Consider the following 15,225-nt stretch of genomic DNA (forward strand, 5'->3'; position numbering starts at 1 on the left):
TTTAAAGGAATTTGATTATGTATTTACTATTGATATTAATGAGGGTGGACCTTCAATGAAACTGCCTTACAATATCACTGATGACCCCTGGCTTGTGGCCCACAATTTCTTACAAAAGAATGACCTGAATCCAATGTTCCTAGATCAGGTTGCAAATTTTATTATTGAGAACACAAAAGGACATACACTCGGATCAACAGGCTCAGGATTTTCAGACCCTTTTACAGGTCAGTGAAACGAGTGTACTGCAAATAACTCTGTTTGCTAAATGTAATGAGTCCATGCATTCTGAAGTATTCTGCTTGAATGGTGTATTTTTATTTTAACCACTGAGTATGTCGTGAAGAAATTGGACAACGGCATACTTTCAGGAATTAGCTTAAAACACCCTTGACCTTGTTGAACTTTTTTCATAAAAAGCCAAAATACCCAAAAATGAAAGCTATTTCACTGATTCCTACAAACGTATTCAAAAAAAAGTTACAGGGGTTGTTGCTGCTTGTTAGGGAAAAGGAAAAAAAAATTTCACATCACTTGACTGATGTAATCCAATGATCAAGATTGCAGATCTGATGAGAAATTTTACTTTGTTAAAGAATTGGTTAAAAGAGTTCCAGTCCAAGTGGAAGAAATTTGAAAAAAATTCTCTTGAAGGGATGAGGTTGATTTATGGTTGTTTCTTCGGTTTTTCTAGTTTTAAAAGCATTGCTATTTCTTGATTAACCTATTTTGCTACCCAGTCTGACACACACTCACATATGCTTTATTGCCTGCATGTGCTAGGGTAAAGATGTGTCACATAGAATAGAAAAGTTTGTTTAAGGGGAGAAAAAGAAACCAGTTATTTTGGTCCACATGGGAAGCACTGATTCAAAATTTCAGGCCTTTCTTTACCTTACAATATGAATTTAGGAAATTAAGAGTATAGTTAACATACTGAACTAACCAGATGCTTCCCATCCATGGAGAATAATTGCCATGCCGCAGCATTGATGACATTGCCCAATAAAATATAATTTCTCCCTCTGATACATACCATGCAAATTTCCTACTGTTCCTGGCCTTTTTGTGTTATTGTGCATGGTTGGAGAATTAACCCTGAATTTGTCATCAGAAATTTTGTTCCTTGTTTCCTATTCTCTAAATCCCATTTTCTAGACTAAAAATAGTTGTCGCTTCTCTGGTTATTTAGTTCCTTGTTACTGTGTTTCTAGCTCTTGCTTTTTGTGACATTTGGATATATTGCAATTCAACATTTCTCTCAACACTTTGGCAGCAAATAGCTTCTTCTCATGAACTGAGAGTTTCCTGTTTCCTATTTCCTATGACCTATGTCCCTGTTGCACACCATACTGTAAACAGCATTTCCAAAATAAACAAATTTATTAGGATACCAAAGACACTGCCTTACAGCTTCTGCCTGTAAATGAAACTGTTACCTCCAGGTTTTGCATATTTATTTAATAGCAAGTTCTTTTTCTCCTTTGGAAAGAAATCAGGTCTATGTAATGACAATCCATCTGATAGAAGTTATTATTGGTTGACCAGCTGTATGCTTAGAAGTCATAGAAGTTTGAAGTTAAAAATTGTAGAAAAATATTAATGGTAGGGTGAATTTTATGAGGGCAGGAATTTTGGATCTGATTTCACAGAACGTGTTATTCCAACAATAGCATGAACCAGTTTACAGAAATGGGGAGAAACATTCTTTGTTCATGTTTTATCCAATTCCTTTTTGCAGTTTGTCACTTAATTTACTTTTACGACCCTTACAGGTAGCAGATTCCAGATAATTGCAACTAGCTGCTTTTTTTAAAACAAAAGGTCCTCTCTCCTTTGGCACTGTTTGGCAGTTCTTTGTCTTTTTTTTTCTAGATACCAATACTACTACTGGAAACAAGATAAACAAAGGAAAACAATCTCTAAACTTTATAGATATAGAAATCTGTTAAATCTCTCCTTTATCTGCTTTAAGAAGAACAACCCAGTTTTTTAGTCTCTATGTAATTCACAGACTGGTATATATAGTAGACACATCTATTATTTGTTAGTGGGAAAAGTACTTTACAATCCATTCTGGGACTATACTCATTGGAGTTTAGACGGATGAGGGTGGATTTAATTGAAACTTTCAGAATACTGAATGGCCTGGACAAAGTGGATGTTGGGAAGATGCTTCCTTTGGTAGGAGAGTCTCGGACCTGTGGGCACAGCCTTAAAGTAAAGGGAAGACCTTTTTAGAACAGAGATAAGGAGAAACTACTTCAGCCAGAGAGTGGTGAATCTATGGAATTCACAGAAGGCTGTGGAGGCCAGGTCATTGAGTACATTTAAGACTGAGATAGATAGGTTCTTGATTATCAAGGGGATCAAGGGTTACGGGGAAAAAGCAGGAGAATGGGTTTGAGGAACTTATCAGCCATGATTGAATGGTGGAGCAGACTTGGTGGGCCGAATGGCCTAATTTCTGCTCCTATGTCTTACTGTCTTATGTGAATAGTTGCAGAGATAAATCTTACCTTTTTTTTTGTTGGTGGCAAGGTTTTTGAGCTGAGTTCAACACCAACTAATGTAAAAGATTGCAGATGCCGACAATCTGAATTAAGTCTAAGTTGACAACTGAGCATGACTGACTGACTGACAGTCCCTCCCTCATCAGCAAATTTTATGACTAGGAAAGGAAAACACTGCTCGTTTTTAGTGTAATGAAATTTAAACTTGCATTTCTGAACGACTGATCCTAATTTAAAATAGGTATAAGCATCTACTCCTTTATAATCAAATCAGTCAAATTTACTAATTTATAATAAACTAAATATTTTGCAGGTTCAGGTCGTTATATACCAGGGACTGGATTAAGCACTGGAGGCTCAAGTGGAGTGGATCCATTTACAGGTAATGTATTTTTTTTATCTGGAGAATAGCTGTTTTTAAATAAATCAAATAATTGAATAGTTTTTTTTTTGAAAGAAGCTGACGGTAACAGCTCCTTGAAAATACACGGAAGGAGGAGAGAGACCAGAGTGAGCTTAGGGCCCTTAGAGAATGAAACCGAGGAAATGATAATGGGGAACCAGGGTATGACATAGGAGTTGAATAAATACTTTGCATCAGTCTTCATGGTAAAGAACACTAATAGTGTTCCAAAATTAGTAAATAATCTGGAAGCTATGGGTGCTGGTGTGGTGCTGTGGAGGAGGAGAAGAATTAATCACAATAGTTATCACTGCAGAAGTACTAGGAAAGCTAATGGACTTAAAGGCCAGTGGTTTCTTGGATCTGATGGATTCACCGCCCTTTTGATTTTAAAGGAATTGGCTACAGAGATAATGCACTAGTAACAATCGGCCACGAATCCTTCGATTCTGGAAAAATCCAGAGGATTGGAAAACTACTAATGTAACGTCCAGATTCAAAAAGAGAGGAAAACAACGATAAGATGACTATCGGCCGGTGACTTAACATCTGTCATTGTGGATAGTGTAAGAATCTATTATGATGGAAATAATGGGTGAACATGTAGAAATACACAATATAATCAAATAGGGCCAGCAACGGTCTGTGAAAGGGGATATCATGCCTGACAAATTTGCTGCGGTTCTTTGAGGAGGCAATAGAACAAAAGAACAAAGAAAATTACAGCACAGGAACAGGCCCTTCGGCCCTCCAAGCCTGCGCCAATCCAGATCCTCTATTTAAACCTGTCGCCTATTTTCCAAGGATCTGTATCCCTCTGCTCCCTGCCCATTCATGTATCTGTCTAGATACATCTTAAATGACGCTATCATGCCTGCCTGTACCACCTCTGCTGGCAACGCGTTCCAGACACCCACCACCCTCTGCGTAAAGAACTTTCCACGCATATCTCCCTTAAACTTTTCCCCTCTCACCTTGAAATCGTGACTCCTAGTAATTGAGTCCCCCACTCTGGGGGGGGAAAAAGCTTCTTGCTATCCACCCTGTCTATACCTCTCATGATTTTGTAGACCTCAATCAGGTCCCCCCTCAACCTCCGTCTTTCTAATGTAAATAATCCTAATCTACTCAACCTCTCTTCATAGCTAGCGCCCTCCATACCAGGCAACATCCTGGTGAACCTCCTCTGCACCCTCTCCAAAGCATCCACATCCTTTTGGTAATGTGGCGACCAGAACTGTACGCAGTATTCCAAATGTGGTCGAACCAAAGTCCTATGCAACTGTAACATGACCTGCCAACTCTTGTACTCAATACCCCTTCCGATGAATGAAAGCATGCCGTATGCCGCCTTGACCACTCTATCGACCTGCGTTGCCACCTTCCGGGTACAATGGACCTGAACACCCAAATCTCTCTTTGCATCAATTTTCCCCAGGTCTTTTCCATTTACCGTATAGTTCGCTCTTGAATTGGATCTTCCAAAATGCATCACCTTGCATTTGCCTGGATTGAACTCCATCTGCCATTTCTCCGCCCAACTCCAATCTATCTATATTCTGCTGCGTTCTCCGATAGTCCCCTTCACTATCTGCTATTCCACCAATCTTAGTGTCATCTGCAAACTTGCTAATCAGACCATCTATACCTTCCTCCAGATCATTTATGTATATCACAAACAACAGTGGTCCCAACACGGATCTCTGTGGAACACCACTGGTCACAGTTCTCCATCTTGAGAAACTCCCTCCCACTACAACTCTCTGTCTCCTGTTGCCCAGCCAGTTCTCTATCCATCTAGCTAGTACACCCTGGAACCCATGCGACTTCACTTTCTCCATCAGCCTACCATGGGGGACCTTATCAAACGCCTTACTGAAGTCCATGTATATGACATCTACAGCCCGTCCCTCATCTATCAACTTTGTCACTACCTCAAAGAATTCTATCAAGTTGGTAAGACATGACCTTCCCTGCACAAAACCATGCTGCCTATCACTAATGAGCTCATTTTCTTCCAAATGTAAATAGATCCTATTCCTCAGTATCTTCTCCAGCAGTTTCCCAGCCACTGACATCAGGCTTACCGGTCTATAATTACCTGGATTATCCTTGCTACCCTTCTTAAACAAGGGGACAACATTAGCAATTCTGCAATTCTCCAGTTCTCCAGGACCTCACCCGTGCTCAAGGATGCTGCAAAGATATCTGTCAAGGCCCCAGCTATTTCCTCTCTCCCTTCCTTCCCTCAGTAACCTGGGATAGATCCCATCCGGACCTGGGGACTTGTCCAACCTAATGCCTTTTAGAATACCCAACACTCTTTCTTCCCACCCCCCCACCCCCAACCTTTATGCCGACTTGACCTAGAGTAATCAAACATCTATCCCTAACCTCAACATCCGTCATGTCCCTCTCCTCAGTGAATACTGACGCAAAATACTCATTAAGAATCTCCCTCATTTCCTCTGACTCCTCGCATAACTTCCCTCCTTTTGTCCTTGAGTGGGCCAACCCTTTCTCTAGTTACCCTCTTGCTCCTTATGTATGAATAAAAGACTTTGGGATTTTCCTTAACCCTGTTTGCTAAAGATATTTCATGACCCCTTTTAGCCTTCTTAATTCCTCATTTCAGATTGGTCCTACTTTCCTGATATTCTTCCAAAGCTTCATCTGTTTTCAGTCACCTAGACCTTATGTATGCTTCCTTTTTCCTTGTTGCTAGTCTCACAATTTCACCTGTCATCCATGGTTCCCTAATCTTGCCCTTTCTATCCCTCATTTTCACCGGGACATGTCTGTACTGCACTCTAATCAACCTCTCTTTTAAAGCCTCCCACATATCAAATGTGGATTTACCCTCAAACAGCTGCTCCCAATCCACATTCCCCAGCTCCTGCCGAATTTTGCTATAGTTGGCCTTCCCCCAATTCAGCACTCTTCCTTTAGGACTGCTCTCGTCTTTGTCCATTAGTATTCTAAAACGTACGGAATTGTGATCACTATTCCCAAAGTAATCCCCTACTGAAACTTAACCACCTGGCCGGGCTCATTCCCCAACATCAGGTCCAGTGTGGCCCCTTCCCGAGTTGGACTATTTACATACTGCTCTAGAAAACCCTCCTGGATGCTCCTTACAAATTCTGCTCCATCTAAACCCCTAACACTAAGTGAATCCCAGTCAGTGTTGGGAAAATTAAAATCTCCCATCACCACCACCCTGTTGCTCCTACATCTTTCCATAATCTGTCTACATATTTGTACCTCTCTCACGCTTGCTGTTGGGAGGCCTGTAGTACAGCCCCAACATTGTTACCGCACCCTTCCTATTTCTGAGCTCTGCCCATATTGCCTCACTGCTCGAGTCCTCCATAGTGCCCTCCTTCAGCACAGCTGTGATATCCTCTTTGAACAGTAATGCAACTCCTCCACCCCGTTTACCTCCCTCTCTATCCCGCCTGAAGCATCTATATCCTGGGATATTTAGTTGCCAATCTTGCCCTTCCCTCAACCAAGTCTCAGTAATAGCAATAACATCATATTCCCAGGTACTAATCCAAGCCCTAAGTTCATCTGCCTTACCTATTACACTTCTTGCATTTAAAATAAATGCACCACAGACCACCTGTCCCTTTGCGTTCATCATCTGCTCTCTGCCTCCTCTTCCCCTTAGTCACACTGACTTCATTATCTAGTTCCTTACAGGCTTTAGTTACTACCTTCTTACTGTCCACTAACCACCTCATTTGGTTCCCATCCCCCTGCCACATTAGTTTAAACCCTCCCCAACAGCGTTAACAAAAGCACCCCCTAGGACATTGGTTCCAGTCCTGCCCAGGTGTAGACCGTCTGATTTTTTGTAATAGCCCCACCTCCCCCAGAACTGGTCCCAATGTCCCAAAAATCTGAACCCTTCCCTCCTGCACCATCTGTCAAGCCACTCATTTATCCTGTCTATTCTTTCATTTCTACTCTGACTAGCACGTGGCACTGGTAGCAGTCCTGAGATTACTACCTCTGAGGTCCTACTTTTTAACTTGGCTCCTAACTCCCTAAATTCTGCTTGTAGGACCTCATCCCGTTTTTTACCTATATCATTGGTGCCTATATACACCACGACAGCTGGCTGTTCACCCTCCCCCTTCAGAATGTCCTGCAGTCGATCTGAGACATCCCTGACCCGTGCATCTGGGAAGCAACATACCATACGGGAGTTTCATTTTTGACCACAGAACCGCCTATCTACTCCCCTTACAATCGAATCCCCTATGACTATAGCCCTTGCAATCTTTTTCCCGCCCTTCTGTACAGCAGAGCCAGCCATGGTGCCATGAACCTGGCTACTGCTGCCTTCCCCTGGTGAGCCAACTCCCCCCTACAGTATCCAAAACGGTATACCTGTTTTGGAGGGAGATGACCGCAGGGGACACCTGCACTGCCTTTCTGCTTTTTTTTTCTGCCTTTTGGTCATCCATTCCCTTTCTCCCTCAGCAATCCTAATCTGCAGTGTGACTAATTTGCTGAACATGCTATCCATGACTTCCTCAGCATCGCGGATGCTCCAAAGTGAGTCCATCTGCAGCTCCAGAGCCATCATGCGGTCTAACAAGAGCTGCAGCTGGACACACTTCAGCACGTGTGTCCAGGGGAACATCAGTCGCGTCCCTGAGCTCCCACATTGAGCAAGAGGAGCATAACACAGGTCTGGGATCTTCTGCCATTTTTACTCTTAAGCTTAACTTAGTCCTACTATAATATCAAATGCTAGATAAATGAAATGAAAAAAAATTGTACCAAATCACTCTACTTACCAGCACACGATTTAAAAGAAAACAAAAAGAAAAACACTTACCTTATCAACACACCAGAGCTTTTTTTTTTTTTTTTTGGTCGGAGTAGGAGGACGGGTGGGAGACACTACACGTGTAGTGTCTCGGGTTCAGTCACTGCCCAAATATATCAGTTCACTCAACTTCCAAGAGCGCAATTCGACTGCTCCCACTCGGCTCCATTGCCAAAATGAAGAACTTGCCTCCCGACAGCCCCCAGTCCTCGCTTTCACTGCTAGGAGAATAAATAGAAGAAATGAACCAATGAGTAACCATCCCGTATTTAGTTGAGCTGAAACCGGTTCAGTGTGTGTTCTTCGCAGAATCCAGGGCCCAGTATGCTAATGTATGTAGTTCTAGTGTACACATCTGTGTTAGACTGCAAGTCCAAGTGTCAATTCTAAATTGCTTGTCGGTGTAATTCTTTGCACAGTCAAGATTACCTAACAAATGTCCAATTGCAGAATCACTGTTGGACAGCGTTGTGAGTTTTGCATCTGCGGGCTGGTTGTGGATAGTCAGCATCTAGCTTGTGAACAGCCAAACAGATAAGCTGTTTGGTGCGATCCGCCAATCTTTGGGATCTGCAGCTTACATATTTGGCATCTCTCGTGGACAAATTGAGATACCACATTATTCATTTTGTGATCACAGGTGCTGCCAGGCTGCTGAGCTTTTCCAGCAACTTCTGTTTTTGTTCCTGATTTACAGCATCCGCAGTTCTTACAGTTTTTAGAACCTCTTACCAGCTTTGCTGTAGCATCCTGTAAGTGGGAACACTCACTCATGTTGCAACTTCACACTAGCAGCATGAAACAACTAGCTTCACCTGTTGCTCAAGCTTTTTTGAGATCCATTTTCCTTCCAGGGTAATATGCAATAAAGGTGAGTAATTGAAGTTGAGATACAATAGACCATGATCTTGTAGAATGATGTAACATATTCAAGATGGCAGAATGCATACTCCTGTTCCTGATTCTCAGATGGTGAGAGAAGGTGTCTTTTTCAACTCGTGTTTTAATGGTCTTTCAGTACCCCCGCCAATGAACTAGCCTTCCTTAAGCTCTAAATGATTGAGTTGTTTCTAATGCTCCCAGCATTAATGGCTTAATCCTGGAGTGGTTCTCATTATCTGTGGCTTCCTATTGGTCATAATTTTTGACTCTTTTAGCACTTTGCCCTCCCACTTTCTACTTTTTGTAGTCATCTTATGGCTTCTAATCTGAGTAAAGATAGAGTTGATATTGAACCATCCAATTTCAGCTTGAATTTGCACATAGCATTTCCTAATGCTTGATTTCTGAACTACAGATAAGCAAACTGGATGATCTTTGGAAGATTCTTGCATTACTGGTAAAGCAAATTGAAATGTGGATGTGCATATTCCTTTGTAAATGTGAAAAATAAACCTTGAAGAGAGGTGGAACCTCTGTTGATATAATACAGCTAAGTGTATGTAATGCACTTCTGAGATTGTGTGAACTAACACGCATTTATGGTGTTAAAATTACAGACTGTCTTTTGATTTATTGTAGGATCTGGCCGCTATGTACCTGGCTCTGCACCATCGAACCTGGCTCCTTCTGCGGGAGGTGATCCTTTTACAGGTGGAGTTTGAGAATTACATGGGGAGAAATAAATCCATATTTTACTGGTCTGTAATGCTGCATTTCCTCCACAATTCATTGAACATTTACTGTAATCTGGATGGTTTGCTATTTTTAAAATAAAGAACTAGTTCCTACATCAGTTTATACATGCCAGAAACTACAGAGAAAAGGGATTAATTGATTGCACTTCTAAGTTCAGACTATACAGTATTGCACTTCTGTATTTGTTCTGATATGTCTTTCAATTTCAAAGAGCTGGAGGTTTTTAAAGGAATGTTCTTCACTTTGTGACAGATAAACCCACCTCAAATTAGAAATCTAATATCTGTTGATAGTAATAGTTCTGAGATCATGAAAATTAGTTTTTTGCAAACTGTCGTTGATATATCAATGACAATTATTAGGAAGATTTGGACTCTACTACTGTAAGGATTGTTCCGAGACCAAAGTGTGACTAAGTATCCATAATTGAGTAAAATAATTCTGTTCAAATGAAAACTTCTACATTGAGGTATTATCTTGTTCACAGGAAGAAATGCCTATGTTTCTACTGATGGACATGCAGGTACTATACCCATCAGCAATCCTTACTTTCCAAAAAAAGACCCTGTAACATTTGATCAGGCAAATATAACCCAGATAATAGGTAAGTATTGTCAGTCTGTTCTTCTAATAATTTTTGGTTTTTTTAACACATTATTAAAATAATATGGTTAAATTACAACAGTATGATGCATCTTTTCATTTGGCTACTGTGGCAATACAATGGCTTTAAGAGGTATATTTGTTTTCTTTTGGGGAGGTTTTGAGCCATAGGTGCTAAATTGTCTGTTCCAAGTCAATAAACAGCTTGTGAGACCTTGGACTTTTATTTCAAGTTGGAATAATAGAAGCATCATGAATGGATGGAGTCAGGCTCCCACAGAACCAGGGCTTTAGTTTAGCTTTTAGTAGTTGTTAGGGTTGATGTTTGGCTGTGGAAGCTCGCTCGCTCCTTCTCGCTTGCTCGCTCCCTCTCTCCCAGCTACAGCTAAAAAGCTCGGGTTCTCTCTGTCCGCCAGAATTCCATGTGAAAGAATCTATTTTACTGAATTGCCTTTGCCAAGGGTGTGTTTTATGGGATGTTACTATATTGGAACAGTTTCTATTTAATAGTTAAATAATCTCTATTATTCTGTTAGGTTTTCCTGTAGAGTTAAAGTTATACCAATGCTTCTTTCTTTTGTTTGTATTTTAACTGTAGGGTAATAATAAAGTGTATTTTCCTTTAAAGCTGATCTGTGTAACCATTCAAATTACATCTGAAATGCAGCACCTTACACTTAACTTTCATCTTATTTAAGAGACAAGGTCTAGACTATTTTGTTGATATATTTGCAGGGGGTTTGGTCTGGTCCGTAACATCACACAGAATGAGTTCTCTAAGGCTTATTTTGAAAACATTATATAAATCATTGAAAGAAACAACTGTATTGCAGGGAAGCTAAAGGAGCTGAATGGGAGTACATCTGCTGAACAGAAACTATCTGAAAGTGACCTACAAATGCTTGAGAAGTTTCTTTCCATTGTTTCTACTCCTGCACTAGAAGCTCCAACAGCACAACAATTGGAGATTTTATGGAAAGCTGCTCAGTGGCCTGAAGGTGGTAATTGACAATATTCATTTTTGAAATTGTCTACAGTTATTAAAATGATCGCACTAATCAAATAAAAGAAAAAAAAGACTAATCTCCATATTAATAGTGTTGTTGAATATTGCCATTGCCATAACTGAAAGTCTTTTAAGTAAATATCTTGTATGCAGTAGAAATATGTACTAATTGATATTACAATTCAGTACTTCATGTTTTTTTCCAAAAGTATTGCCAAATTGCCTCAATGTATTACAGTACTTGAACTGATGGCGCCTTTGTTTAGATTTGCTGGTCAGCTTGTATTTTTTGATTTTGTTTCATGAAACGTGGCAGTTTTTGGGTATGTCGGTATTTATTGCCTGTCCCTAATTACTGTTGAAGGTATTGAACTAAAGGCAGGTAGTCACTGTGCAGGTAGCCCCAGAATTCGGGTTTGCTTGCTGGCTCTGAGAGAAAGTTGGGGGGAGGTGGGTGGGCAATCTGGTAATCTCTGAGATTCTGTGCTGCAGAGAGCCACATATCCTGTTTAACCACCTTCCCATGATCCCTAGCCCACCCTCAATCACCTCACCTATGGTCTGCATGCTTTGCTGACCCTGGGCACCCAAGAGTGCATTGCCAGCAGCTACCACAACTCTCAATGGCAATTACAGTACCAGTGTGGTTTGTCAGCAGTTGTGGCAGGGAGGATTCCTGACCCTGGGATCTGCAGCCAGCCACTTGATACAATGGGCCATCCCCAAAAGAGGCCTATGTACTCATTCTAGTTATCCATCTCGTGAATGAGACTTTATCACCTGGATTAAATTCTACCCAGTACAAACTGAGCTAATTTTCAAGCCATCGCAACAAGTTTACATTTTACGGATATCAGTGGGTTTAAGAATTGCTGCTTCCATAATTTTGCATCCTAAAGAGGAGTGCTCTGGGCAAGCTTTTCTTGTCGGCATATTTGAACTTGATAGAAGGGTGTTTCTCCTCACAATTACTATGACCCGAATTGGACTGTTCTCGCCACTGCAATCCATTTGATTAAAATCCAGGCTAGAGTCTATTTATTATCTGAGAAGCTGTAGTCTATATCTATGTTGGGTGAAAGTTAATTCAAAATTACCGCTAAAGTCTTGTCCTTTCTAGACTTGGTGTATAAACATTTTCAAAGTGACATGTGGCAAGATTTGGCATCATAAAGCTGTGCAGTGGGTCATGTATTTTAATGTGAATGTATGAATAGCAGAGAAAAGAGTTGCTTTGTGGATTTCATTTGCTTTGATGACCCATTTCTTTTAAAACAAAAAAAATGTCATACTACAGTCCAGGAAACACTTTCTTCAGCAGTGTTAAGAAGTTGATAAGATTTCATGAAACTTAAATTCACACAATCATTCAGATACTCTGTTAGCATTGTATTTTCAATATATGGTATTGACAGTGCTGTAATAAATTTTAACGTGTTTAAATCTTTTCCTGAACTAGATATTGTGTTTCCTGTGCTGGATATTCTTCGTCTAGCTATGAGACACCCAGCAGTAAATGAACATTTCTGCAGTGGAAACTATAGTACACAATTCAGCAACTACCTCTTAAACAAAATTAACCTGCAGGGAAAACCAGCAAATCAAATGCTCATCCTCCGAACAGTCTGCAATTGTTTTTCTAGCCAATCGTATGGTTCAAAGCTCATGATGTCCTTGAGAGAGACAATACTTTCCCAAGCAATAGAAATGAAAGCAACTAGCAACAAGAATGTTCACATAGCACTGTCCACTTTAATATTAAACTATGCAGTAAATCTGCATACAGGAAGTGATATTGAAGGTAAAGCAAATTGTTTATCCACTATTAGTGCAGCCATGGAAGCCCTCCAAGACTATGAAGCCATTTTCAGACTTCTGGTGGCTCTTGGGACAATTATTAGTGACGATCCTAATGCCTTGCAGCTGGCTCAATCATTGGGAGTTGATTCACAGATCCGAAAGTATTCTTCCGTGTCAGATCCAGTTAAAGTTGGTGACTGCTGTAGATTTGTTTTGAAGATGCTGTGATTACCGATTGTAGATTTTCTCGGGTTACAGCTAAGTGGTATTAATTTTAATTACTTTTGTTCTGTAAACTCTAACAGATGAATCAAATGGTAGGTGAAGAAATGCTGGAAAGTTTGATTTTTGTGGTGGAACTATCACAGTAAAAGTCCTACATATAAATAAAATATTAAGAATAAATGATTTTCCAAAATGTGACTGTTTTGTATGTTTTATTTGCATTACTTGAGAGGTTTCCAGTAAAGTAAAACAGTTGACTTATCATTTTATGTATAAAAGTGTACTTGGAAACATTCAAATTTCTCTTGACAGTTATTTTTACTGGCTATTGAATAATAATTCCCAAACTAATTTGATCTTTTTTAGGCACAGACAATTGCAGGACTTCTGCACAATGCCACAATGTTCTTTGTCATCCAATTCAGTTGCTTTTACATAGAATGTTTAGTGTGAACATTATGTCTTTAAATCTTTCATTTTGGAGAGACCATTTCACCTGTTTTTTCTCAGCCATTCTGTTATTTGGATAATGGATTTGCCAGATAAGAGTTCAAAATTGTAATTTGAATTTGGAGTATGAAAAAGCAGGGAGGCTTTGCTAAAACTGTACAATGCATTGGCCAATCCACACTTGGAATACTTAATAGTTTGGTCCCCTTAAATGGGGAAAGCTACACTGCCTCCAATGCTAGTATATAGAAAGTTCATTAGGTGGATTTCTCATAGGGAAAGAATCATAGTATAGAATCCTGACAGTGTGGAAGCAGGCCGTTCAGCTCATTGAGTCCACGTGACCCTTTGAACAGCATCCTACCCAGACCCCCACTCCCTTACCCTATCACTGTAACCCTGTATTTCCCATGGCCAATCCACCTAGCCTGCACATCTTTGGACTGTGGGTAGAAACTGGAGCACCTGGAGGAATGGTTGAGTTGATTGGGTATGGACTCATTGGAGTTCAGAAGAATGAAGGGAAATCTCTTTTATTTTTAAAAATGTTTCTTAGTGGCCTTGACAGGATACATGTGGACAGGTTGTTCATCCAGGTGGGGAAGTCTAGTATAGGGACACAATCTCAGAGTAAAGTGTCACTCATTTAAGACCAGAATGAGGAGGAATTTCTTATGAGGGTAGTTAAACTGACAAATTACTTACCACATGCAGATATAGAGGCTGTGATTGGATTAGAATATTATCCAGAACTGGCAATGGACGCAGTGTAGCAAATGGATTCTGCAAAGTATTCTTGGTCTAGTTGTAAGTTGTACGGTACTAAAACAAATTTAACAATGCTGCCATCTGGCCGCTTAAAATAAATCTTATAATTAGCAGCTTTGGCTTTCGGTATGCAGATCTACTTGTAGTGATCAAGTAGTCAAATTTGAGTTTGACCACATACAGAAACAGCAACTGAAATAAAGACTGTGTATTTTAAATATTGAAAAGTGACAAAACAGCCTGGACCATAATGTAGAAATTCCTGGATCTTGTAATTTCTCACATATTTGTTAGTACAAGCAGCACTGTCTTCACAAGTCTCCAAGCGTTTGATTGACTTATTTTAGTGGCTTTTATACCTGGATATTGAAGGGGTCAGTTTCTCAATGGTTTCCTCCTGGCTGTGTGGCCAGTGTGCTGATTGTTTATCCTGGCACAGGTAATGATGAGCTTCTAGATTGTTTCTTCCTTGTCACAGAGAAAAGGTGAACTGCCAGATTGTTTCCTCCTGGACACTGGATCAGTTTCTAGATTGTCATCTCCTAGATATGGGATTAATTTCCATCTCCTGGACGTTGGAAAAATCAGTTTCTGGGTTGTTTCCTGCCAACAGTGGATCAGTTTCCAGATTGTGTCCATCTGGCCATGAGGAAATCTGTTTCCAGATTGTCTCCCCTTGATGTGAGATCAGTTTCCAGATTGTCTTCCCCCTTGACCTGGAATCAAAAGATGTGAAGGTCAGGCAGCATCCGAGAAGCAGGAAAGTCAACCTTTATGGCTGAAACCCTTCATGAGGCCTGGGGAGGGGAGCCTAGAAGTAAAGGGTGGGGTTCAGACTAGGGCAAGGGTAGGTGGTTTGGTTATAAGCGGATGCAGGTAGGGTGTTATTGTGATTGGTCAGTGGGAAGGCTGGAGCGGATACGTGAATAGGAAGATGGACCGGTTAGGTCAGGGAAGTAAGGGGGAGGGAGGGGGC

At 40.5% G+C, this 15,225-nt stretch overlaps 1 protein-coding gene across 2 annotated transcripts in view; it reads left to right on the top strand.

The window, feature by feature from the left end:
• Nucleotides 1-13,226, top strand: part of plaa (phospholipase A2-activating protein) — a 40,371-nt gene extending 27,145 nt beyond the window's left edge. For both annotated transcript variants that reach the window (XM_048592719.1, XM_020510181.2), the window contains exons 9-14: nucleotides 8-227; nucleotides 2,827-2,895; nucleotides 9,281-9,352; nucleotides 9,885-10,001; nucleotides 10,834-10,998; nucleotides 12,466-13,226. In XM_048592719.1, the coding sequence (XP_048448676.1) occupies nucleotides 8-227; nucleotides 2,827-2,895; nucleotides 9,281-9,352; nucleotides 9,885-10,001; nucleotides 10,834-10,998; nucleotides 12,466-13,034 (1,212 nt within the window). In that variant the 3' untranslated portion in view covers nucleotides 13,035-13,226. The remainder of the gene's footprint in view (nucleotides 1-7; nucleotides 228-2,826; nucleotides 2,896-9,280; nucleotides 9,353-9,884; nucleotides 10,002-10,833; nucleotides 10,999-12,465) is intronic.
• Nucleotides 13,227-15,225: the final 1,999 nt, after the last annotated feature.

This window comes from Rhincodon typus, chromosome 3 (genome assembly GCF_021869965.1).
Source record: "Rhincodon typus isolate 14 chromosome 3, sRhiTyp1.1, whole genome shotgun sequence".
Classification (NCBI taxonomy): domain Eukaryota; kingdom Metazoa; phylum Chordata; class Chondrichthyes; order Orectolobiformes; family Rhincodontidae; genus Rhincodon; species Rhincodon typus.